At 38.7% G+C, this 26874-nt stretch overlaps 1 protein-coding gene and 1 long non-coding RNA gene across 2 annotated transcripts; one reads left to right on the forward strand and one right to left on the reverse strand.

Moving 5' to 3' along the window:
* Nucleotides 1-8789: 8789 nt before the first annotated feature.
* Nucleotides 8790-19381, reverse strand: LOC309700685 (pinopsin-like). The gene is made up of 4 exons (XM_082524439.1): nucleotides 17533-19381; nucleotides 11924-12249; nucleotides 11286-11519; nucleotides 8790-9439 (listed from the first exon to the last, which is right to left on the reverse strand). Exons 1-4 carry the CDS (start codon nucleotides 17906-17908, stop codon nucleotides 9188-9190), a joined length of 1188 nt encoding a protein of 395 aa, XP_082380565.1. The 5' UTR covers nucleotides 17909-19381; the 3' UTR covers nucleotides 8790-9187.
* On the forward strand, nucleotides 13953-19829 carry LOC309700704. The gene is made up of 2 exons (XR_014274725.1): nucleotides 13953-15960; nucleotides 19662-19829. It is a non-coding gene; the product is annotated as an uncharacterized lncRNA (long non-coding RNA).
* Nucleotides 19830-26874: the final 7045 nt, after the last annotated feature.

Genomic DNA, 26874 nt, shown 5'->3' on the forward strand with positions numbered 1-26874 from the left:
TTGTTTTATACCCTACTCCTCAATAGTTTGTGTGACATCAGAGCACATAGCAACAGCTTAGCAACCACCTTTCCTGTTTTCACCACATATATGGGACAAACACTGAACCACTAATAGACATGTGACTGTGACAACAGGAAGTGCACTAGTTTGATGAAACTGTTTCTTCTCCTAAATTAAGCAGATATATGGAGAGAAATGTTCTCACTGTTATTTGGTCTACTTATTTAGATGTGAATGATCTGATTCTAACCAAGAAGGCATCCTGTCTTTCTCCACAACATGTCACAACACGAACAATAAAGAAAAAGTCAATAATCACTGACACTTATTATTCCCAAATATACTTGAAAATTCAAAAAGTACCAAGTGAATAAGAGTTATGATCACACACTCAAATAAGAATTATAGATGACTAAGAAGTCTTTTTTAAATATATAAGTTAAAAAATATTGTTTAAACTCTTAACACTGTTTAACAGGAAATGTGGTCAGTGATACGAAGACCATGTCACATGTGCATATCTGTTTATGGTTGGTGAAATGAGTGTATTAATGGGACCTTGAAAAAACATGGCATGGGAACATGGCAGAAAAAGCTGTTTCTCAGACTGTTTCTGTGAGTTTTGATGATGATCCACCTCCTAAGAACCGAACTCTGCCATGGCATGCATTTTTAATTTCTCTTTGTTATTTAGGCTGATTGGGACCCAATGAATGTAAAAACAAAGAATTACCGGGGTTTTTTTTAACCTGATTTTTGTTTCTAAGAAAAATGAGAGCCACTTACGAGGATATTCGTTTAAAATTCTGATAGAACAGTGGCAGTATAATGTCCTCGTAAGTGGATATCAGGCCCTTGTAGAGCAAAATTTAGTATTTTGGTCTAAATAACCCAAAATGTGATGTCCACATATATGGACGCAAGGTCCTAGGAGGTTAAAATTATTGCTGACCTAGTAATCCACTGAGTCACATTTAACATGCATTGCATGTTGTTCCTCTCACAGCTGTGCAGCAGGTGTACCAAAGGGTAGCACAGGCGGTGAGGTTGCTCTCAATTTCTTAACAGACTATGTGATCTTGATTCTTGTTCAGCTTTTTTCCATGTGGCGGGGTGTGGTTGGTTTCGCAGCTGCAGCAAGGCAGACACACCTGAGTGATCACACCACACCTGCAGCCTGTGACTTCAAGATGTTAACAGCTGCCTTACGATTTAAGTTAATGTTGTTGATACTCTGAAGTTGGTGTCAAAATAATCCACCAAGAGTACCTTTCTCTATCTGTCTCTCTGTCTCTCCCTCTCTCTCAGGAATTTGATCAACTCTATGTTATTATCTGACCTTTGTCATTGCTTAAGCATTTTATGTTGCTTTGCCTGTGTTGCTCTTTTTTAGCTCCAATATTTTTCTGCTCATTAATCCTGGCCCTGTTAACATCTGATACTATATCCATTCATTTTGTATTTTGCTTAATGCAGAGGAGCAGAAATTGGGTTTATAAACACTCATCTCTCTTTTTTCTGTGTGTGTGTGTGCGCGCACGTGTGTGTGTGTGTGTGTGTGCAATGCTGCGTGTGCTACTATGTGAGCGTGTGTTTGTGCATGTGTGCTTATGGCAGGAGCTTTTTTTTTTAATGCATTTCCAATCAGCTTTTTTACAACAAGTGTAGTTCATACAGTGGAATAAATGTATTCTTTCCGATACTTTACAAATATGAAACTAAAGATTTTGCGTTCATGCACATTGTGAAACAAGAATCTCAATATTTGTGTCACAATGATTTCTATAAAAACATGTTGTTTACGGGGATAATGTGACAAATCTTTTGTGGGTCCTATTAACCCTTTAAGACCTACCATAGAACCAAGTCCGCCAGAGCTTATATTATATTTTTACATGCTGTAGTGCCATTTTTGGGAGCATTTCAAGTTGCTATATATCAATACAACCATTACAGCCTAAATTTTAATAATATGCATGCATTAAGTGCATAGTAATTACATAAATTACAAAAAAGTGCAATAAACTACAAAAAATTTTAAATCTTTTTTGTTTTTTAACATATATTTCTAGTTAGAGAAATTTAAGAGGCTTATCCCGCAAAACTGTAAATACAAAAAAGTTGCACAAAATAGTTTCCCAACACAGGAAATTTATTTTGAGTGTCTTCATAGTTTTATTTTTGAAATACACCAATTTTTATATACTGCAGGAAAATAAATATTATAGTGCAAATTTTCAAAAAAGCAGCATATGCATCAAAATAAATTATTTCCAGCAGTGCAATATGAGTCCTCAGCATCCCAGAAACGACACAGAAAGTCATAAAGTCAAACATAACTTTTAAAAACACCAGTATAGGCTCATGAGGCCTTGATGGTAAAAAACTACATTTCCGCAAAAATGACGTCACTTCCGGTTTCGGGCAGGTCATGGATGGCGGACATGCGGTAGTTCACGCTGATGGACGTAGGAAATGTTATGAACAGCTGATCGGATCGGCAAAGCGAGTTTCTGGAATATTATGTTTTTGTTGCTGCAAGTGCTTTTTATGCAGTTTTTGCAAAGCTATATGTGGAAGGAAACTGTGACCTAGGACAAGCTGATGGCATAAGATGTAAGTACAACTCCTCCGGTTTCATATGCAAAAAAAATTATTGCGCTAGCTCACGTGGTTGCAGTGCTACCGGGATTTAAAAATAGTTACGCAAAACGGAGCATGCCCGCTCTGACCGGTTTTAAAGGGTTAATGATCAATGGTGATTGAAGCGGAAGCTTGAACCCTGGCTCTGGACATTTTCATGACAAGTGACAGCGCAGACATCTACTAATGGGAGAACATGTTTTATCATCATAAAGTCTGTGATATGAAGGATTGTTAAAGTGTCACTTCAGTAATGCTGCTGAGAGAAAGAAGTGTTGACTCATGTTTTTAATAGATGACTTAAAACACTAAACTCTAATTTCAGGGGTTTATTTTAAGTTTACAGAATAAAACATCTGGTAAGACGATGGTTTTTACTTCTCACTGTTCGTTTTATGTGTATCTATTTACCATGTACTGTATGCTACTTTGCTCTGTGGACTGTAAAATGTTTCATTGTATTCATGAAATAAACCAGAATTTCACTGTCTGCATCTTTTACTGTTTTTCTGCTTTTGTTCACTCCAAGTTTGACAAAACCCACAGACATCCAGAGTTAACTCACTAACACCGTGGAGCAATCTCAGTATATTTTAGCTGCTTTTTCAAAATTTGAAACAGGATGAACATTGCTGTTGTTTAATGTTTTTTTAGCTGCTCAAAAAAGTAATTTCATGGCTTGAATATTTCCAGCTGATAAGGAGACTTACAGCAATGCAAGACTTTTAAATGCACATCCAAAGGCTTTAAACATCCACTTTGTCCGAACAACAGTATCAAGCTACAGAGCATTGTTTTTACTAAAATTCAACATTTTCAATGAAAACTTGGCTGCTTTTTTATTTTATTGTAAAAAAACAAAACAAAACCCTGTGTCAGAGATTTACAGTTAACAAACAATCAGGTGAATAATCAACACTGAGACACTTGTGTAGGTTAACGTGCTGCACGGGTGAAAAGCTCAGAGCAAATCACACCGAACTGCAGTATTCGTTTATTTTTATAGGTTACATCATCAATATGCAAATATAATCACATTTCCTGTTACGCAGGTCCTGATGCTGTCTGTGTGTGTGTGTATGTGTGTGTGTGTGTCAAGTCAATTTGCAAGTCAATTTCTAAGAATAATATAATGCAAGTCAACTTCTGCGGATATGTATTTCTGTGCTGGTCTCTTGTCAGTGTCACAGGGTCAGCTTCCTGTTTCTACAGAAAACTGTGTCTGGTGGAATATGTGTAACATAACTTTTGAAACATAAGCAAATAAAACAATAAAAACTCCCTAATACCCTGAATGCCATTTTTAGGATGATATCCTTTGAGATTCCATTTTTATTTTTTAATATTTTTCAATATTTATGCTTTTGGAGTGATGTTGGGATGTTGGGTGTTGTTGGGATTGAAAATGTTTGATTTCTTTTACCGAAATAAGTCTTGAAGATATGTTTAGCCTATTTTAGAGTTCAGAAATGTAGAATTATTGTAGAGACACTGACACTGCCCTCGATGTAATAAAGGCCTGAGTGTCATAAACTTAGGAGTAGATTTCTAAGAGACCTTCCCCCACTTGAGCTGTGAAAGTAAGACAAAGAGAAGTTAATGCTGAGTGGAAATTCCCCAGGGCATACCTGGGTGGGGGTCTCAACATTTGTAACTGGATAACTGTGGTCTGGAACGGGGATGGACTTTTATGACCCCCCAGGAAGTCACGTACGCAGAGGTACAAACACATATATACAGATGCACTTACACACAGGCACACAGTCACTCACGCGCACTCACATAGACACACGGTCCTTCAAGAACCTGCAGTTCAAAAAAGTGCCCCTCCGACAGCCAAACCCATCTGTTCTCTGATTGGATTGTTAGATTTGTGATTGACATGACATTGACCAATCAGATGAAAGGAAGAAAAATAGGGTCAAAATTCGTACTTGTAACTTGCAGGGTTTTATTTTGGCTAAGTCCACACACAAATCTTTTTTACGCACATACAAATTCTTTTTACACATACAAATCTTTTTTACACACACACAAATCTGTAGCTGTATATTACACTATCAGTGCTTGTTTACTCTTGTCAATAATTATATTTCTAAATTCTCTTTGTGCAGTTACAGGTAAATAATATCCAATATTTTATCTAAATGACTGCTTTGTCTTCGAAAAGGTGAAGAGCCTGAGGCCAGTGATGGTCCAGTTCTACTCTAAGTACATCCTTACAGTGGCTCACAGGACAAGGCCACATTCCTGTCCTGCCAGAAGAGAGTCTTCATGCAGTTCAACCACACCTGTCATCGTCCATATAGTGTTCATGCAGTTTTCTACCCAGCAGTTACAGCATGTCCAATTGCCTGTTCAGCATATGCAAAAAACATATGATGAGTTCAAGCATGTGATGATAAAGGCCTTCAATTGTGGTTTTTGTCATCACAAGTCTGGCTGGCTGATCATGTTTAGAAGCATGATCAGCAGTGTTGGGTGTAATGCGTTACTAGTAAGTAAAAAAGTAAAATTTATTTATATAGCACTTTTTAAGACAAAAACACTGTTACAAAGTGCTTCACATGAAGACATGTCAAACAAACAATATAGCAACATAGAGGAAATATAAAAGCATATCAAACAAGCAATAGTACAATATAAATATAAAATAAAACAACATATTACGCATTAACATTACCCAAATGCCTGTCTAAACAGATGAGTTTTAAGCTGTTTTTTAAAAGAGGCCACCGTGTCGATGGTGCGTAGTGAGGAGGGTAAACCGTTCCACAGTATTGGAGCCAGGGTTTGAAAAGCGTGATCCCCCTAAGTAATGTGTTACTGTAATTAAATTACTTTTCCACTAATTGACTAATTACTGTTCATTTTTAGGTATTTTAATTACAGTTACTTACAATTTACTTGCTTTACATTGTAAAATAATTAAACTCGCTGAATATCATTATTTAATTTCAATAATTTATCTTCTAAACGTAGAAGTAAACTCTGCCGCTTTAACATCGTAGTGCAGGTGCACGTCATTTTGCTGCATAGTCGTATTCTAAAGCGGAAGATGTCGGACTATGCTGAAGCGTGTGGCTGTTTTTTGAAATGGACATATTCCCGTCTTTTCACTTTTCTGAAACAAGCAGACAAGAATACTACAGTAATATGTAAGCTATGTCCTGGGGAGAAAAAACTATCGGCTGCTGTTAATAGCAGGAGTAATCTACTGAAGCGCCTGACACGAGAGTATAGATGAACACTTCTGAGTGATTCTTGTTCATCATCCATGGATAACACCGCGGCAACTCCTGCTAAGCAGGCAAACCTTGATTTTACTTCAACAGCACAGAAAGCGTCTGAAGGTGAGCTTAAAAAAATGATTGCAGGCTACATTGTGGAAGAAATGCCACCGCTGCGTACTGTAGAGTCTACATCTTTAAAAAAAAATATAATAATAATAATAATAATAATAAATATATATATATATATATTTATCGTGGCTCAAGAGTTGGGCGTTCGTCTTGTAATCGGAAGGTTGCCGGTTCGAGCCTCGGCTTGGACAGTCTCGGTCGTTGTGTCCTTGGGCAAGACACTTCACCTGTTGCCTACTGGTGGTGGTCAGAGGGCCCGGTGGCGCCAGTGTCCGGCAGCCTCGCCTCTGTCAGTGCGCCCCAGGGTGGCTGTGGCTACAATGTAGCTTGCCATCACCAGTGTGTGAATGTGTGTGTGAATGGGTGGATGACTGGATATGTAAAGCGCTTTGGGGTCCTTAGGGACTAGTAAAAGCGCTATATAAATACAGGCCATTTACCATATATATATATATATATATATATATATTATTATTATTATTATTATTTAAAGAGTTTAATTTCTATTGTTTGCCCACTCAAGGTTTATAGGGATTTTAAGATGTATTTAGTTAAATTACCTATTTAGTAATTAAGTTACTTTTCTGACACAGTAATTAGATAAGTTTTTTAAATACAATATTTACTAAGTAATTAGTAATTAATTACTTTTTTAAAGTAACTTACCCAACACTGATGATCAGCCAGCCAGACATCTGGATGATTATATAGAATAAACAAAAAACTAAAGAAGACATGCGTTATCTTTATTATTATTTTACATTTTTCATTGTTAGGCATTAGGTTCATTGCCATTGAAATCCTTAAAAGAGTTTTAGTAGTCCTTGCCAACTTCTTTCTCTCTTCCATGTTACTGTGCCAGCTTGTCAGCATCTATTTGGGATTGGGAGTGCAACAGAAAGTAAGGAACTCCAAAGTACCATTAAAACCAGGAGAGGTTCTTATTTTTCAGAAGAAGGGATTATTTAAAAGAATTCAAAAGAAATGATCTCAATGTCATATGTGATTTAAGAACCCTAGAGAGTACTTTGCAAAATAACACGTTTTGCACGCTTATAATTTCACATTCTGATGGGCCAAGCTATGACTGTCAGGGATGGTGATGTAGGTACAGAGCATGTGAGAGTGTGGTTAAGTAAATGTCTCTTCCAAAACTAGATGAAGGCACAAGGAGATCAATGGCAAGGCGTAGAGATTCAGAAATTCACCATCTTCAGTCTTCAGTGGACAGTCCATTTCTGGCACATAAAAACCTGTAAAAGTTGATTGTAGAGTAGATCTAGGAGGTGTTTTGGTGATCTGAAAACATCTGCATGTCAAACATAACAATGTATGTATGTCTTAAAAAAAACTGTAATTAATCATACACTCAGTAACCCAAGAATTATTAATAATTATTATGGTAGTTAAACACAGTGAGAGTCATATATCATATCATGTCAAACAGGGGCAATCCAGTAATGCTGCACTAATTAATTAGACTAACTATTCACTTTAGCTAAAGTTATTAAGTTAGCTAAAGAGCTGGGATGCTGTGTAAGACATAAATAAACCTAAAATACAATGGTTTCTACAGTCTTTTTACACATTTCCCTACTGTAGGGGTCTCTGCAAGCATACGGGGCTCTGAGAGGGTACAAGATGGCAACTGTGGAATTCTACTGGAAACATTCAATCATATTTGTTTGTCAAAGATGAACCCAGGGCAAACTAAGCTAAATTAGCATTTTTAGCTACCAGCATAACAGTTACTGTTAGGCTCTCGTTTGTTTACATGATGCTTTTTCTTATACAGGTAATACATTTATTACCAACCTGAGAGTTTATCCGCCTGTCATTTGACATGACGAATGACTTCTGAATAGTGTACTTAATCTGTGCCCCGCTCCAGCTCAAGATGCTGTAGGTCCGCTCAGTAACACTCCGCAGGTACAACGTAGCTCTTATTAACCAGCGCTCAATTACTAATCTGACTGAGTCAAAATCATTTAATGTAAGTGATGAATTTTCTAATGTGACTTTGTTAAAGTGAATTGTTAAATGTTGTCATTTTTATGCTTACCATCTCTACATTGTTTTAACTCTGTGATGAAAGGAATTCTTTGTCCATCTCCCCAGATTCTCGAGGTTCTGGGTAGGGGCTGTAGTGTTTTATCACAGGCACATCCTATCTGGAAGATCTGTTTCTTGTGATGTTGCTTCCTGCTTTTATGACCCTTGGTCAGCAGGAGGTCATACACACACATTCTTACACACCCACACACATCTACATACAGTGCCAAGGGGGGTTACGAGGGGAGGTACGTGTAAACTACTGTGTATTGTGTGAACTGTTTTCCCAATAAAAGGCAGCAAGCGGAGGCCGTCGGGGTCATTTCGTGGTAAATGACCCCGATGTCGTGGTAGACACCGACGAGGCCTCCCTTGCAAGTAAATCGATCGATCGCTGACTGTCTTGTTTTCTTCATGATGAATATGTCTCTAAACCAGCGGGGCTTGTGGAAACACAGACCCAACAACTTGTTTTAGTTGCACTTGCAGCAGCAAAAAAGAGACCTGGCCATTAAGACCAAGCATAAGTTTGTAAAATCAGGCCTGTACAGTGGCCTTAACTTCCATTTCTTTGCAATAGCTCGTACTGTATCTTGTATTAGTTGCCTTCTTTATGGACAGTGAAATTGTGTAGTTTTCCAAAAAATAAATAAATAAATCAAAGGACATGCATGGATCAGAACTACTAATCATCGCTCATATTGAGCCTGCTAAAATTAAAGTCAGAGAGTCAAAGCAGAGCACAGCACTTTATTCCCAACACACCAACAGGACACAGACCATAGAAAAATACCCACAAATTAGTCATTAAAGTCTGAGGGCTGCAAACAAACAAGCAAAATCTGATTTCTACCGAGCCTCTGATTTCAACGGTTGAATCCGACAACAGGATTTAACTCTTCTGTTAGATTAGTTTAGCTCACATTATTAAATCAATAATTACAGCAGCTGAATACAGTTGGCATCTAGGGTATGACCTCATCGTTTCCCAGAAGAATTAAACACATACAAACTGAGAAGTGATGAGTATGGGTGTGAGTATGAGCTGAGATGTTGGTGGTTGAAGGGTTCAAACAACAGACATTTGCTGGCCCCACTTTTCAGTGAACAGTCAGTGCTTAGGGCTGTCAGGAGGAGGAGATTTCAGGCAGTGGCAGGGGTGGCAGCGGCAGCTCTACGGGGTCGATTTTGTCAGATTCTGCAGCGCTGATTCCTTCCACCTCCTGCACAATGGGTTTGGTACCAGATGGCCCGGCGGGGCTGCCATCCAACACGCGCCGGTTCAGCTGGACCATGGTGGTCTTGGAGGGCATGGAGGACTGTACATCCTCCGTCAGTGGGTGTTTACAGTGGAACAGGATCAGGAAGCAGCGGTAGAACTGATAAAGAGATTTGTATTTGTTTTTGTTAATGGTTTTAATATAATATATGTCAATGCCAGTGTTGGCAGCTATTCTGTCTTAAGCTCCATCCTCACTTACCCAATAACCTCATCTGAAGTTTGTTGATTAGCCAAATGATATGCCATGAAAGTATATTTTTTACGATGTAAATGGGAGTTTGTGAGCTCTCCAGTCCAAACTCGCTCTGTATGATAATACCTACTTCATTAACAGACAGATGTTGTTGTTATCTCCAGGCAGATAGTCTCTTACTGAGCAAACATGCTATTCACAAAATAAACCAAATGTTTCTTTGCTTATCAGTGTAATTAAATTTAATTTGTTTTCTAAAACAACTTGTAGCACCATCACCAGCCTCAACCGCTGAGACATGGCTGAATGCATTCAAAGATGCTCTTCTGCATACCTTAGTAGTAACAAGCGGTAATTTGAGCTCCTGTTTCCTTTCTAATTGCTCTAAGCAGTCTGGACATTCTCCTCTGAACTCTGGCATCAACAAGGGATTTTCTCCCAGAGAACTGCCACTCACTGGATTTTTAAAATTTTTTTTAAAGACTACTCTCTGTAAACTGTAGAGATGATTATGTGGGAAAGTCGCAGCAGTATCTGGATCTGGCTCCCACAACGTCTTTCTCCTTCATTCTAATGCTCAGTTTAAATTTCAGCAGGCTGCCTTCACCATGTTTACATGCCTTAATGCACTGAGTTGCTGTCATGTGACTCGCTGATACTTATGTTAACAAAGAGTTGAACAGATGTTCTTAATTAAAAAACAAGCAAAAAAAGCAACATCGTTTTTTTTTTATTTCAATTGTCTTACTTTTTGATCTTCCATTAAAACTTTAAGGTGTAACTGTATATCTTTGTACATGTAGACTCAATTAAAATATTTAAAATATTTACAACCAATATTTTTTTTTCAGTTTTTTAGATATGTTAAGAATTTATTTTCTATTTTTCCTTCTTATTCCTTTAGAGCAGGGATGTCAAACTCCAGTCCTCGAGGAAATTTTTCCATGTGTCCCACCTGCAACACACCTGAATACAAATAGTAGGTCATTAGCAAGATTCTATAGAACTTGACTGCATGCTGAGGTGACAATTCAGCCATTTGATTCAGTAGAGTTGAGTAGAGTAGAGTTAGGGGTTGCCACTTCAGCATGCAGCCAAGTTCTATAGTCTGGCTAAAGACCTACTAATTTTATTCAGGTGTGTTGCAGCAGAGACACATGTAAAAGTTTCAGGACACCGGCCCTCCAGGGCTGGAGTTTGACACCCCTGCTTTAGAGAGCTAGGTTGTTCAAAGTATGGAATCTTTATTTGCTATTTAAAGTTAATTTTTTAAATACAGTTTTAAATAAATATACGATTTTGAAAAAAAAAGAAAACATTGTGATGTACTTTGTTAATGACATCATGTGTGTTTCTGTCTGTGTGTAGGCATCATACTGATGTAGTTTGCACTGAGATTAAATTAAAAAACAATCCTGCCACACCTCTCTGTCTCACTTAAATTAAATATTCAAAAAGAAAAAAAACATGAACATAAAAATGTTCATTTACTCATTATATTTATATATATGTTTAGTTTTTCCTACATATTTTTTTAATATGTATATAATGAAAGTTGAAAAAAAATCACAAAATCTACATTAAAAATTAGAAAATATTATTTATTCATCTTACTTTTTTGGTGCATTTTTTAATTTATTAGCATTTTTATTTCCTTCCTCATCAGTGTGTCAGTGCTCCTACCTACCGTACTGACAAATCGTATTTTAAGACCTGTTTCTACCTGATAACAGCTCAGTCCAGCACTCACCTGTTTGTTCATGAGGATGTAGATCACAGGGTTGATGACGGTGCTGGTCTTGGCAAGGATTGAAGGGATGACGCTGGCAACGGGGCTAATGAGTCCTGGCTGGCCAAAGGTGGCCATCATGGCAACAATGCCGTATGGCATCCAGCAGATCAGGTAACACACCACCGTGGTGATGACCATGAACAGAATGTGAAACTCTCGCCGACGAGCTGCTGTCCGCCTGATACGACCCACCTGACAGACAAGACGAAGGGACTTTATCATTAAAACATTTTCAAAATTGTCCCATCAAAATCTCATGACACGAAAATAGAACATAAATAAGTATACAGAAATAATAAAAGATAAAGACAGAAAAACCCCTGTCAGAAGCAACAAAGCACAAATATTGTAATATTTAGGTAGTAAAAATATCTTTAAAAGTGTAAATACCTAAAATAGCAAATTATAAATTAATAAACTGAATAATGTAAATAAATATGCAAATTTAATTAAAGGAAAAAAATATATGTAACATATATAAAATATATAATATATACACATGTCTACTAAAAACTCTTTTAGTTGACGTTATTTTATTGAAAATATAAATTATAAATTAAGTTGCCAGATGTTCAGCATCTGTGAACGTGAACCACCTGTTTGACGGCATAGAGCAGGCGGCTGTAGCAATACACCATGATCAGGACGGGGAGCCCAAGGCAGAACACAAACAGACAGATAATGTATGAATGTGAGCGAGGTGACTCCTCAGTCCACGACACCGAGCAGCTCATCCCCGCCCCCTCCAGGCCATAACTACTCCAGCCCAATAAGGGGGGCACTGTCCATATCACCGAATACAGCCACGACCCCCCCACTGCCAGCAGGGGTTTTCTGTAGTCCGCCGACCGCTTGTTGTACACCATCAGAGTGCTGTAGCGGCCGTAGGACAGGATGGACAAAGAGATCAGGGAGACGATGCCTAAGAACAAAGACAGGATGTGATCAGGTTAACTTAAAAAAAGGACTCATCTACAATTTGGAAATAAAGAAAATACATCCGTTAACATGCAGAAAAATGAATGGACTCCAGCTCAAGTTTAATCCAGCAGCCATGAGCAGATTAAAAAACAGAATAACTACAGGGCTACAGTAACCTTAGTAAAAACAAAGAATAAGAATGATAATTCCACAGAGAGCAGCATTTCAAAAACATATACTGCATAAAAACTGTGATCTTCAGCAGTAAGCAGATTGGTATGTTGCCTTGGAACTGGGAATGACCGACTCTTGACAGAAATTTAAAGGCAACATAAATAAAGGAATTACCCTGGAAGTCCACTTACTGTACCTGCCGCTCAGTCTAGAGGGGCAGATAAGTGCAAATCATGATAGTGTGGAGGGGTCACCACTACTTCAGCTTTCACATCTTCAGTACTGACTCCATTTGAGCTCTGTGCAGTAACTAAATCATGTTTAGCATCAAAAATTGTAATTTGAATAGATTTGCCTTAATTCTGCTGAGACTATTTACAGTGAACAATGGTCAATGTTAAAAAAAACAGTCATAAAATTTGATATTTATTTTTCTTTCTTTCTTTGTAGTAAAAATCTGTAATGTGAGACATAATATTTGGCATCTTCCTGTTTGGTGCCTGTTCCTAACCCAGGTCAGCCTGTTATTTTTTACCTCCTTTACCTGAGCTGGTAAAATTAGTTGTCTCAGTGAAAGTAGGCTCCTGCTCTCTTAACATTATAAAAGCATACTTGTTCAAAAAATGTCTTTCAGCCTAACAGCCACTGTGGTCACTAAAATCAACACGTCACTGGTCTTTGGTCAAGTTCCTGTTTATTTTAAGAATGTTCTTATCCACCCACTTAAAAAATAAGCTGACCCTTCTTTTCTTAGCAGCTACATACTCTTCTCTAAATTACTGTTTACTGCTAAGATTTTGGAAAAGGTTCAGGCTGAGCAGCTTACAGCTGTTCTGGACAAATACAGCATTCTGGATAGTTTTCAATCCAGCTGTTGAAGAGCTCATTCCACTGCAACATGTTTTCGTAGAGTGTGCTGCGATGCATGAGAATGTTCTGGTCTGTTGATTTTGGACGTGACCTCTGCCTGTTATACTGTTGACATCACATTATGCACAAAAACCTAAGAAGCTGAGTGGGTGGATCAGGATCTGTTTTGAAATGGTTTTCTTCATATCTGTCTGAATGAAGCTTTTCTGTGGCTGCTTGTAGGTTAGGGTCCTCTCCATCCACGTTTTATGTCCTTACTTGACTTGATGCACCTGATCTGCTGTTTGGTAAACAACCTGTCACTTTTTTTTTTACTGTAACCCTCAGCATCATTTGAAACTATATCGATCTACTGGAAGTATAAACTGAGCCTCCAGCTGCTATATTGTCCAGGCTCTTTAGAGGGGATGTCACCATGGCGACAGGTAAATTGGCGCTTCATCAAAAGAAAAGTTGGAAATAATCATAATCTTTTTCTCACTATACCCAAGAAGTCTTTAATACCTCAACAGTTTATCAGTAATTAATAATTTATTTAAAAGAAAAAGTGGCTGCTGTTGTGATTTGGTGCCATATAAAAAAAATGAATTGGATTGAGCTGCAAAATTGCCATCAGGCAAAAGGCACAGACAAATCCAGTACTGCTTAAACTGACCCCCCCCACTTGATAACAACTTTCAGGACTGTCATTGCACTCTGCACAATCATTCCCTCAGGTGTGTATTTATTATTGTTGTTATTGTCTGTTTGCTGTTTTTAACTATTTCTTTTTTTCTGATGGGCGTGGTTTAGATGCCAATCTAAATTTGTTGTACTTGTTAACAACAACCAAGGTTACTAATAGGGGTGGGTTTTGATAATCGATTTATCAATTAAAACCGATTCTGGCTTGGATAACGTGATATCGATTCATTAAAATCCTGAATTGATTTTTTTTTAAATGCCCGAAACGCCAGAATCTCAGGTTAAACCTCACAAAATTTCAAGAACCACCGAAAAGCTAAAACAGTAAATGAGAGCAGGTACACAGATTCTGCACAAAGATGTAAACGCAAAGCTCGGACCCGCCGACGGATCAGAATCAGTGAGATGTCGCCTTTCTCACCCGACGGCACGGACACAGTCGGGGTTGAAAGCCGACAGCTCGCTGATTCCAATGTTTCGGCGGGTCCGCGCTTTGTGTTTACGCCCTTTTTACACTGATTCTAAAGCTGTTGGTTTTATCTCTCTCCAAACATTATTGACCGAACCAGCAGCAAAAGAAGATCCAAACTACACTTCACATAAACATCGTCATGAATTCCCTCTGACTTTTGCTGTTTTGCTTGCACCATGATAAAATCACACTTCATTCACAGCTCTCTCTCGCTTTCTCTATATACTTCAAGAACAGTTTCCCGTCTAAAAATCTGTTTTCTGCATTATTCACTTGCTTGTTACGCACAAGTCTACTGTTGTTTACAGCGCTGTCGGCCGCTGTTTTTTTTTCCCTTTTACTTACTTCTGAAAAGAAAGACTCATTTCTGCTGTTCAATAGGCTTCTGAACAAATGTAAACTTTTTAAAATTATACAAAATGCAAAACGCTTAGCTGTGTCTGTAATAAAACCGCTGTAAATTCAGAGGTAATGTTCATATGTTGATTAATGGTTTTCTTTCGTTTTTGATGTACTGCAGAATATTTTTATAAAATCCCAGGCCAGGAAAATCACCTTCATGTTTTTCTGTGTTTTATCTTCAGCTACTTTGACACAAAGGCATCTACTGTGATGCTCACACTTTTGATAGAGTCTTGCGAGTGTCAGCTTCCTTTTTATAGATACAAAAATATGTAAATGTACTGATCTGAATTATAATATTTCTGACTGTCTGAGGCAAAATTTCTCAGATTTAAATCGAATCGAATCGTGGATCAAATCGGACCTTGTGAATCGGAATCGAATCGATTCTGGAAATCAGTGACGATACCCAGCCCCATAGCTGGACTGGCCATCGGGCATACCGGGCATTTGCCCGGTGGGCCGCTGGTGATTTTTTGTTTTTATGGGCCGATGGATTTTTTTTTTTTTTTTTTTTTTTTTTTTTAGGAAGGGTATATATAATGAAAGGTGTTGGATTGGCCAGTTGGTCATGATCGACTCTGGGCTGGACCAATTACAGCCGAGGAGGCCGGATGCACCCGCCCCCTTGTTTAGCAATCACGTGATTTTCGCGCATTGCATGCCGGGAACTAGTGGCAAAACAATCAAAGTACCGCATCAAATGCAAGCATTTGCAGCACCGCAAAACGTTCAATCTCCGGTTCCAATACCTTCTTGTTTTTTCTTTGCCGCACAAAAAAGGAATGTACAAAACAAAAGGAGAACAATGCCGGTCCGTACAAAGACAGACTCGATGAAAAGACAAAGAAAAGATACGAGGAAAAAATCAACGGAGTGAAAGGGTCAGACCCTTACGAGCACACAGAGTGGACAAAAGACGTTAGCGTGCTGCCCAACTTTCACCACGCTCAGATTTATAATTATACGGTTCTGGGAGTGAGTGCATACACTCATGAAGTTTTTAGTAACTTCAGGTCACTGCAACAAGCCCAGGTACAGTTTACCGACGGATGGGTGCAGGACCTTGAAACGCACCGTGTAGAACGAAAGACCATCGTACGAACAGAGGTAAGTTTACCAGTCTCACAAATCGTCGTCATAGATACACATTCGTTAACCGTTTATTAATATAACCTTTGAGCTCAACGGTAATTAATTAGTAGTGGAAATAATTTCTGGTAGCATTACAGAAATGTAGCAGTGACAATAATATTGTATGCTGTAATCGCAATGGACAATTAGTGATACAAAACAACTGTTTTACCCTGTGAATAAAAGTATATGTTTTTTGTCAATGTACCATGGTGATAACAGAAGCGAAACGCAATATTGTGTCAGGACAATTCACTATTAATGCACAATAAATAAAGGAGCATAGCGCGACAATTTCTGTTCAGCGCCAGACTTGCTTGTAACCTATATCACCAATTATGTTAAGAAAAACGACGTATTAACTACTACAAAACTCTGACCTTTGTGGGAATGCTTGGAGCAGACTAACATGTGAGCTGGAGTGTTCTGAGACGTTATATTTGGTATATCCAGACCATCCGTCGGCTCTTACTTCGGAAACATGGCTTAAAAAATTTCTCTTCAACGACGTAATCCGATAAAAAAAAAAAAACGATCTCTTTACCCGTCGGCTTCCCGTGGCTGTCATGCGACCGGCTATTGCAGTTAATAATACAACAGCTTCTTGACATTTTTTGGGTTTCTTTTTATCGCTGTGTAACTGAGTTCAATTGAAAGCCTGCGTGCGCTAGTACCTCTTGCCACAAGTTCCCAGAATCCTTTGCGGTTTTACCCCTGAATGACGTCACATTTTCAATCTTTATCCTGGTGGGCCGGTCTCTAGTCAAAATGCCCGGGCCGATTTTTTGTCCCAGTCCAGCCTTGCCCAGCCCTAGTTACTAACCAGCCAGACTGGCCTTGATCCATGTCTGTGAAACTGAGCCTATACAAGTCTTGAAGCTGCAGCTCCATGTAGCTCAAACTGAGCCCAGGTGAGAACAGAGCAGGTAACAGTCCACTTCCTGTGGTCTGATTATTTTCTGTTGTGTGCTACATTTAATAAAACCACCCAGAGCTGATTCTGATCACATTACCAGAGCTCATGTGTGGGTCCCCTGAGGTCCCGTGTTCGGACAGAGGTTTGTTATCTGCAGCAGGCAGCTGCACTTTATCTGCATCTCCACCCACTTCACGAAACATGGCCCACGTGACCCCTGAGAACTCAACAGGTGGGAGAAGAAAACATAAGGATCAAACCTGTGCACTGCTCAAATGTAAAGCGAATAAAGTGCAGCTGGATCCACAGAAAATATGGAATAAATAAAGCTGTAAAGTAAGTAAACACTGAATAAAATCGGCAGCATGAAAAAATAGAGGACCGCTTCTTAAACCTCTGAAAGCTGCAGGGAGTCTGGTTGGAGACTTTTCAAAATAAAGCGCAGAAACGTTGACATAATCTTTTCACTTTCGCTGTTCATAAATAAAGTTTAAAATTAAGTTTAACTGTTTGTTTCAACAGAAAAACTTTTTTTTAAGTTGCTCTTAAATGAAGCCAGTGATTGGTCAGCTCAGACCGGTAACCTGACAGAGCCTCTCGGGCTCTGAGGCTCCAGGGGTACATACACTTACCGAAGCACGAGTTGACGAAGCCGTACCACATGCAGCCGCGGCGGCCGTACAGCCAGCGGCGCTGCAGGCTGGAGGCGAAGCTGAGGGTGGTGCCGCACGCGCACACCAGCATGTCGCTGACGCTGATGTTGAGCAGCATCATGTTGACGGGCGTCCGCAGGCTCTTGAAGCGGCAGAACAGCACCAGCACCAGCAGGTTGTTGAGGAAGCCGAACACCATGATGGAGCCGAGGCACACCGACACCACCACGTGACCTCCGCGCGACAGCCGCTCCAGCGGTGCGTCTCTCCACTCCTCGTCCCCTTCCTGACCCGGAGCGGTGGAAGGCTCGCTGAGGTTAGAGGTCAGGTTGAAGCCGCTCAGCTCCGAGAACATGTCCTTGTGCTCCTCCTGCTCTCCTCTGAGTGGATCCAAGTCAGCTCAGCTTCTCATGGCGCCTCCGCGCTGCGCTCTGCGCCATCCTCCTGCTGAAGACCCCCGCTCGGATCAGGCTGTTTGATAATCCCCGGGCAGGGAGGAGTCCGAGGACCCGCTGAGGAAGAGCAGAAATACTCCTCACAGCTCCGAGCACAGCGAAACACACTTTAAATACAGAGGGGAGAGAGAGGAGTGACGACACACAGAGAGAGAGTGAGGAAACTGTGTTTCAAATGACAGGAGGCAGAACACCTGAGAACAGCTGCCTCAGAGCAGGCGTTGTGCCAAAAATTCATTTTTGCCCTTATTTAAACATTGTAAATGACTCGTTGGTCTATAATCTATTAAACACATGTCAAACATTTCTCTCATGAGTGATATCAGCTCATTTTGAGAGAGGACATGTCAGGGTAGAAACTGCGATCTGTTTTTGGCAGAGTGACTGTTGAATATCCTTCATTTATGAAGGATAAAAAGGAAAAAGCAACAAAAACAAAATGTAAGAAAAGTAAAAATGTCTTTATCAAGAGAGAGCTGACCAACAGGAAACACATGTGATATCACAGCTCTAACAGGATCATTTAAGTAACCAAAAAGGACTGGACTGATTATAATGTAGGTACAAAATAGGTTTGAATGACTTTAATTTTTTAGATTCACCGCACAGTTCAACTACCAGGTCAAACATGTAAGGATGTCATGACAGTGCAGTAATGAATACCAAATAAAACTTTATGCTCGGTGTATGTGCCGTGTTACAGGGTCTAAAAATATCAACCAGAACACAAAATTGACAAAAGGAAAAAAATATTAAAGCACAGAATTAAAAATGGACTAAAATAAACTATAAAGTGTTCGCAGATATAAAGATGCAGCAGTGTTTGCCTGCAAGTATGGCAGGGCCAAAGCTCACTGAGAGTGTCAGACTGAGTCCCAGTCCCAGTGTCATACATGAAAATAAAAACAATACTTAGTTTTACTGATGAAGATTTTATGGTCCGACTAGCGAAGACAGCAGCATTTCATAATCTGCTGCATGATTTAAATGACTTTGATGTTTGTAAGTAACCAGTTTGACGTTAGTATTCACCCTGATGTTCGGAAGGTTTGGCTTCCCAACTTCTTTCAGCTTAAATTAAAACTAAAGTTTGTTTTTTGGTGTTACGTGTCAGTTTTTATTTAGCTGTAAATCCCTCCTTTTTTGTCCTGAGAAATAAAAGTTAAGACTGTAAACAGATCTCTCCTCTCTCGCTCTGGAGTTCAGCAGTGTGCTGTCTCTAAAACACTTCTCTTGTAAAATGTGTTAGTTTTCATAGAACAACAGTTCAACTTGCTGTACATTAAACACTTTTTAACTCTCACACTCTGACAGGTGCATCAGCGGCAGTTCCCTTTGAGGTTCTTGTGCTCTTTGACATGCAGACTTGCAGTTAAAAAATAAATCATGTGAAAACCCTTTTCAATCAACTTCTCTACTGTCAGGTATAAAAGTTGACGCTTCAGTCATTTAAAAAGGAATCTTCTGGTTGGTTTTCAGGACGTCTTTCTTTTCTTCAGAATAAACAGCCATTTTGAATTTTCAAATGTCTTATGTGGCTTTATAAAAATAAATAAATAATAATACTAAGGGTGTATGTGCTAGTTTTGGTATTGCAATAAACTGGAGAAACATGTGATTGATGACATTCTTCTGTCCTCTGCCATCACCCAGGATGAAAAGGAAAGCGTGTCAGGTCCCTCAGAACTCACGTGGTCTCTGAAGAAGACAAGCTGATGATGAAGGGGAAATCTCCTTCTTCAGGTTTTATCCTAAAATCTTATTTTCCATGTTTTTAAAATGGTTCAGTTCAGATTTCTGAAATCAGAACTCGTCCACTTTGTGTGATGCGTAGGTATGAGCCGATGTTTAACTCACCTGAAAATTGATAGAGGGTCCAGAGGAGTGTACTATGAAGCCAGGTTCGTGGAGTAGCGAGCCATGTCAGGCTTAAAGTTAAGTTTCTGTGTCACCAAACTGGCTCTCTTTTTACCTGGATAAATCACCATGGTAACCTATATTGGTCACATAACATGGGCAGGAGCAGACCTGACGTCAGTGTGTGCCTGACCTCTGTATCCAAAAGCAAAACTGAACTCTTGTTCATTTTTAAAGATTGGCAGACATGAGTCCCTATGTAAAAGCTGCTTATTTAGAAATACAACTGACTGTGTAAAAACTATGACATTGGAATCTTTCACAATAAAAGTAAAATAACAACACAAACTGTAAAATCGTGTTAAAAAAAACTGCTTGTCTTTTAATAAGCATTTCAAAAGATATAAACTGAGATAAACTTGTGAAGCTTGAGATAAACATGCAGTTGCCCCCCCCCCCCCCCAAAAAAAGCTTAAAAAAACCACCTCCAGACTGACTCGGTCTTTAAACACTGTAATGCATTGAACTTGGTTTTTAGTGACTGTCAGTCTAATTTTACTCAGATGAGGTGGATCACAAAAGCAGGAAGTCCAAATACCCATCATTTTCTTTAAAAATATAACCAAGGATGTTGGCCTTGGCAGAGGATGTTTTTGTCAGGTCTGAGGAATCCAGAACTGCAGAGAAGTAACTCAAATGCCCAACTGAGCCTCATTTCCCTGAAGTATCCATCCCGTTTCTGAGAATTCAATGAAGGAGAAAACAACATGGCCGAGCTCCCCAAGCAGTTCCATCTGGGGAGCACAGCTGTCAGCACCTCCAGCATCCAATCTTCTAACCTGATGAAGGCTGATAGCTGGAAGACATTCGGATTGGAAACGCTGATAGAAAGAGGCGGTCTGCTGAGGAGCTGCAGAGCAAGGCATCAAACTCTTAGCTGAATCACACAGAGAGTGAAAGAGCAGAAATAGATGACGGTCACTGTAGACTCCATTATATTCATCTCTCCTAAATCATGATTCAAACAAGTAGAGAAGGAGAAAGACGAGGCGGGAAGGGAAGAGTCCACAGCTGCCAGCCATCAAACACTGACATTTATTTTCACACCAACTCGACTAATCAGGTTATTTTTATGTTGTGCCTGCAAGTCAGATCAGCTGGAGGAAAAAGGACAGGAACTCTCGTTTGTCTTCATTCTCACCTGAAATCGAGCTGCTGCTGCTTCTTCTGTGTGGCTCCTGATGAAGCTGTCTGATGGCGACATGAGAAAATGTCCGGTGAAGCAACAAGCAGTATCAAACAACATGAAAACACCATCAATAATTAAAAACAAAAGAGCTTTAAAAAAAAAAACGGCCTTATATTGAACCTTGCGGGACACCACTTGAACTCTCAAGAATTAATGGTTCTCCTTTAAGTCTTGAACAGTATTTTCTTTGCAGTCAGGCTGACTGCATCAAATGTCTTTTTCATGTGTGCAAACACAACTCCTACAACCCCTCATTTACTACTACTGACTTTTTATTTGGTTCCTTTAAAAATTGACCAGAGGCTAGGAAGAATTAGATTTTTGAACCAGATCCTCCTGCAAACTGACCAACTGTAAAGAAGCTTGAAGTCTTTTTCCATCTCTAAATGCTGATATTAACTATGAAGTAGCTGGGTGAAATGTAAGGTTTTCTGATCAATATGAAGAGAGAAGAAATCGATTCAACCTGCCAATCAACACAGTTTAAACAGTTCCATGTTTCCACTGAGGTGGACTTACCCTGAGAAGACCATTGTTCTGATCCTTTATGAAACACGAAAAGCAGGACACAAGTACTGGTAGCAGGCCAAGTCCAAAGCAGAACCAAACCAGTGGGCACATATTGAACCCATTTTCATGTTTGCAGGGAACATTAAAATCCTGAAGTCAAGTTGAGGAATGTTAGACTCAGTCTCTGGTGGTGCACAGAGATGTATAGGCTAAGTAATCTAAATATCCGAGATGGTGATGAAGGAGGTGGGTAGAGATTCTGTGATGAACGAGTAGAAGTGTAGAAGTGCAGCATCATTGACTTCAGCGGGTTGAATTTCTTCAGCTGCTGCAGAAAGTACATGCTCTGCAGTTGCTTCTTCATGAAGGAGCTCATGTTTAGTTGCTGCTTTAGGTCTCTGGAGATGATGATTACCAGGAATTGGAAAGACTTTACAGAGTCCACTAGGCAAGGCTGCAAAAAGACTGGATCTGGTGGGGCTGGTTTCACCCTGAACTCTACAATTGTTAACACTGTTTTAACAGTCAAAATCACTTTAAAGGTCTGATATGGACCTGTGGATCCAACGTGTCCACTTGCTTGTTTTAAAGAGATGCTCTTTAGTTTTAGTGCTAAGGGTTATGGAGAATTGTCCTTCCAACACAAATGTCCTTCTTGAGTGGGAGTATTCTTCTTCCTGCATGATAATAGCAGAGTGTTGGGTTTCAGGAGGCTACTGAATCTCTCTGTGATATCACAATGACAGAAAAACATCCTGAAGATCAGCTTTCCTTTGATATCGCCTCCTGAAGGTCAAACCACAGGGTCATGTGATCCACAGCGGCATTTCCTTCAGGAAGCTGTCAGCTGAATTCTTAATTTTTCATCTTTTTTCCCTGAAGACAAACTGAGAACATAACGTTTGCAGCTGTGATTTGATCCAGATGTTGGAAAGGACACAAATGTTTGTGCCTTGGGAGATTCAGACATCCAGAGCCACTAGAGCGCTGCAGGGCTACTGTTAATGACATTTAAGAAGCAAAGAGTCACAGAGAGCAGCCATGCAGAAGTTTCTAATCCTGACCTCGTAAAATGTTTGGATAATAAAGTAGGTTTCTAACGTTGCAGAATTATTTTCCAGGCTCAAGGCTGTTTTCTTAAAATCTTCCTAGGATTCAGTCAATAACCGATCCACAACTGTCAGGCTTAAATAAACACTTGGGAGTGTTGCGCTGTACAGTCCCTCAAATCAGAGGGTGTAAAAGATTCTCAGCTGCATGACTCTGAGAAATTAAGAACAATACAACATCTATTTTAACCTTGTTATCCACAAAAAAGTTTCTAAAATTATCAGGATGACTTGATTATTGTTATTACTTTGGTGTTAGTGTGCATTTTAATGCTTGTTAAGTTTACTGTACTGCTTGATGTGTTTGAAGCCCCTAACCAGTCACCCCTCCCTGAGCCTGGTTCTGCTGGAGGTTTCTTCCTGTTAAAAAGGGAGTTTTTCCTTCCCAATGTCGCCAGAGTGCTTGCGCATAAAGGGTCATATGATGGGGTTTTCTGTTTTCTTTGTATTACTGTAGTGTCTTTACCTTAGAATATAAATCACCTTGAGGCAACTGTTGTTTTGATTTAGCACTATATACATAAAATGGAATTGAAATCAAAGACATGTCCTGATTGTAAAATAGCCCGCAACTTCTCTGATTGGTCTGTTCAGCACCACTGATTCCTCCTGTGGATTTCAGGCTAAGTTTTTTTAAGTTGTCAGTGAGAGAATAACATTCATCGTCTCAATATAAGAAATAATAATCACAGCAATATCAGGACTCCCAAATGGCGGACACCTCATCGTCGTATAAGCTGATTGGTTCTTCAGCCTGATGTGCTAGAAACTCACTCCCCCTTCTGTTGTTAAGATGAGGGGGAAACTAGTGGTTTTAACATGTGAGACTATGGGGACTGACTCATTTTGGGAGGCTCAAGTGGACATTAGAGGAAGTGCATGGTTTTGGAGTTTTAGTGAAGACTGGTGGTTGTTCTTTTTCTTAGCATGTGAAATGTGCTTATTTACTGTTTTCTCAAACACAAATTGATCATTTACTTAATAATATTGTTCTAAAGAGCTGGGTCGGGTAGGACTAGTGATAAATTCACAGATGTGTGTTCTGTCATCTCCTTTCGATGCTACTCAGGTCAAGGTAAACATGTTCTCATCAGAGTTATTAGGTTTTTCCATCAGGTTCAGATGAACCATCTGTTAGTGAACATAACATGCCCTAATGAAATAGCCTATTTCAGCAGTAATGCTTGTAACTGATGAATAATATTGGTGGCTGATGTTGGCATGTTCTCAGAAGAATACCTGTGATACCGATTTATTTTGGTGACCCATTTAAAATTAAAGATGTAAATAATAAATCTAACTCTTCATTAAAACTCAGTGTCTCAGAGGAGGATGACGTTCAGCCATGAAAACACTGATCTAATTAAAAAGGTACAGAAAAGGCACAAATGAATAAATGAATAAGTCTGAATTATAAACAGATAAATTATTTTTGTCTGCTTTACACAATAAGAGTCGCAGTAAGAGTTGGTGTGAAGGTCAGGAGGACAGCAGCTTCCGCAAGGGCTTCATCATCATCATCAGCAGCAGCAGCAGCTGTGGATCTAAATACAGATGTTTTGTTTGTCCGGCAGCTGAGGCACTGCTCGTCACCGTCACTCCCAAACAGGAAGTGTGAAAACGTCCACAGCGGCATGATGTTCCTGCGGGCTGCAGACGTGTCGACTTTCATTCGACTTTGTTTCTTCAGTTTGAAAAAATAAGAAAATCCTGCTGCAGAAGAAACATGACCAAATATTTAAACAACACAGAGAGCTTCTTATTTTTTACATTACGTTTGTATAGAGTTGTATTTCACATATTCTCTGACAGTTATTTCATATTTTAGATTTTAGTGATACCCATAGAATACATTTTATTATTTAGAACTTTGACTTAAATCAACATTTCTTTAACAGATTCTTTTAAATATATTTTATTAAGAATTTTTTTAACAATTGTCAAGAATTTATTTTGTTTATTCTAAAATAATTTGGATGACTTATCAATATTTTCACAACTTTTTTTAAAATTATTTTTTTACATCAGTTTCATAGCACTTCAAAAAAAAATTAAAAGAATATTATATATTTAATATTAATATTCAAATATTTACAGAGCATTAAAAAACATTATTGGGTTGTTTCTAAAGCACATTTAGCAAAATCCTTTAACCAATTTGAATATTATTAATTTATTTTTTAATATGTTTTATTTGTATTCTATAAATAAACATTTCAGGTATATTGTATTAATAGTTTTCTAATTTATTGTATGAAAATAAATTGGTCAGGCTTTTTTAATTTCATTTTATGTTTTTCGCAAAATTAAAGGCATTTCTCTTTTTTGATGTTTAAGTTGTGCTGCTTATACATTATTTCCATTCATGTTTTTATTTGGTATCATTTATTGACTTTATTTTTTTTAATGAATGCTGTTTTTTAACTGCTTTTACAAATGTAATATTTTTCCTCGGATCTTCAGTACAGACAACTAAAAACAGACTGAGTTTGTAAAACCACTGCATGTCCTGAAAAAGGGGTCGTGTATGGAGGTCAGCTGCTGTTTTATTAATAATCAGCTGGACATCAGCTGTTTGTCAGCAGGACATTTTTATTCCTCTCTGGTGTGAAAAGTTTCCCTGCAGACAATCAAGTCTCCTTCACCCTCTACCTCTGTTGCTCTTCCTCCAGATTACATACATATTTCTTACATACAGCACTGTTGTTGAAGGAAAGCTCATTTCCACCTTTAAAATTTATAATAAGAATTTAAAGAAAAATTGTCAAGGAAAACCAAGTTGGAATTTCAAGTTATATCATTATTTTAACTTACAAACTATTTAGAAATTTCCATTTTTTTCTCCGTCCAAATTTTGAGATACCCAAAACTGACTTATGGACAATAAAAGAAGAAAAAAAAGTCTTCAGTTCCTGAAACAAGCTTCCATAACTTCTAACTTCCAACTTTTTTCTTTTGTTTTTTTTTTTTTTTTTAGGCTAAAATAACTTTTTTTTAAATCCATGAATAGACTGAAAATATTCTAAAATTTCAGTGTCTAACAGTCAAAGTCTAACATCTGTTTCTGAAGGAAATTGCCGTCCCGGGTTTCCTCCGTGGCGTGAGCGATAAGCAGAGTTTTGTCCTTTCCTTCTAAGATTCCTAATTATTTAAAGTAACACTCAGGTATGCCGTTCAGCTGGGTTAGTTACAGCGCCGGGAGCAGCTTGGGAGAACAAGGAAACACAGACTGCTTCAGGTTGCCTTCCCAAATCAACTCAAAGGTTTATTTGATACACAGCAGTTTATATAGATGAAAAAAAAGGTTCGTGTGTCAGCTTTCCCAGTTCAAACCGGTACAGACTAAATAAGGAAACGTCTTCCTGCCTTGTGAGCAAAGAAGTATCCTGTGTGTAGTTTATCAGTTCAGCTATAATTTATGATCATCCCAGCAAAATACACTCCTAGACATAAAATACAGAGTTCTTTCATTAGTGAATTCTGAAACGAACCACCTAGCCTTTAACGAGCCTTTTCCAGGAGATAAAGAAAAAGGGAGGATGGGAGTAAGGAAGTGGTCTCATCTCTGTGGTGTTTTCGACCTTGGGGTACCAGCTTGTGAGTCCTACACATTAATTCTTGGGTCACAGAGAAAGAGAAAAACAACTAGTAGATTGGCCTTATTGAGTAACAGTTTTCCTGTATAAAACAATATCCTGTAAATGCTTACCGTGGTATCAAAATATCATAACAGTTCTCCCCTTTTATCATGTAATGATAACATAGTATAAAGACAGAATGTAATAACATAATATAAAGATAAATCATAAATGTGAAACAAATCATAAATGTAACTAGTCCTTCGAGTGAGCTTAATATCAAAAATTCCGAGAGCGTATACATGGTATCACACAACAGACAATAATCATCAAAAACATGCTGCAACGGTTACAAAGGCTACAATTAGTTTCTTCCATCTTCCAAACGTGTCCTGTAGCCACTTATGTAGCCACTGACCGTGACCTGCATTGGCAATTAGTTCTATCTGCAATGCTTCAAGTTTATTCATAGCTTGTGTGAATGAACCGTTAGGAGCGGTATTATTGGGAATGAAAGTACAGCATACATCAACGGTTACTAGACCACAGGTACCGGTCCAATT

This window comes from Aulonocara stuartgranti (assembly GCF_965226115.1).
Source record: "Aulonocara stuartgranti genome assembly, chromosome: 23".
NCBI lineage: Eukaryota > Metazoa > Chordata > Actinopteri > Cichliformes > Cichlidae > Aulonocara > Aulonocara stuartgranti.

Bases quoted from the DNA above. Each gene is read 5' to 3' on its own strand.
- LOC309700685 (XM_082524439.1), bottom strand. From the start codon at position 17,908: ATGTTCTCGGAGCTGAGCGGCTTCAACCTGACCTCTAACCTCAGCGAG. The intron at 11,520-11,923 runs GTGGTTCACGTT...CTTGTCTGTCAG, and splicing joins TGCTCTATGCCGTCAAACAG to GTGGGTCGTATCAGGCGGAC. The intron at 9,440-11,285 runs GTGAGTGCTGGA...TCTCTTTATCAG, and splicing joins ACATCCTCATGAACAAACAG to TTCTACCGCTGCTTCCTGAT.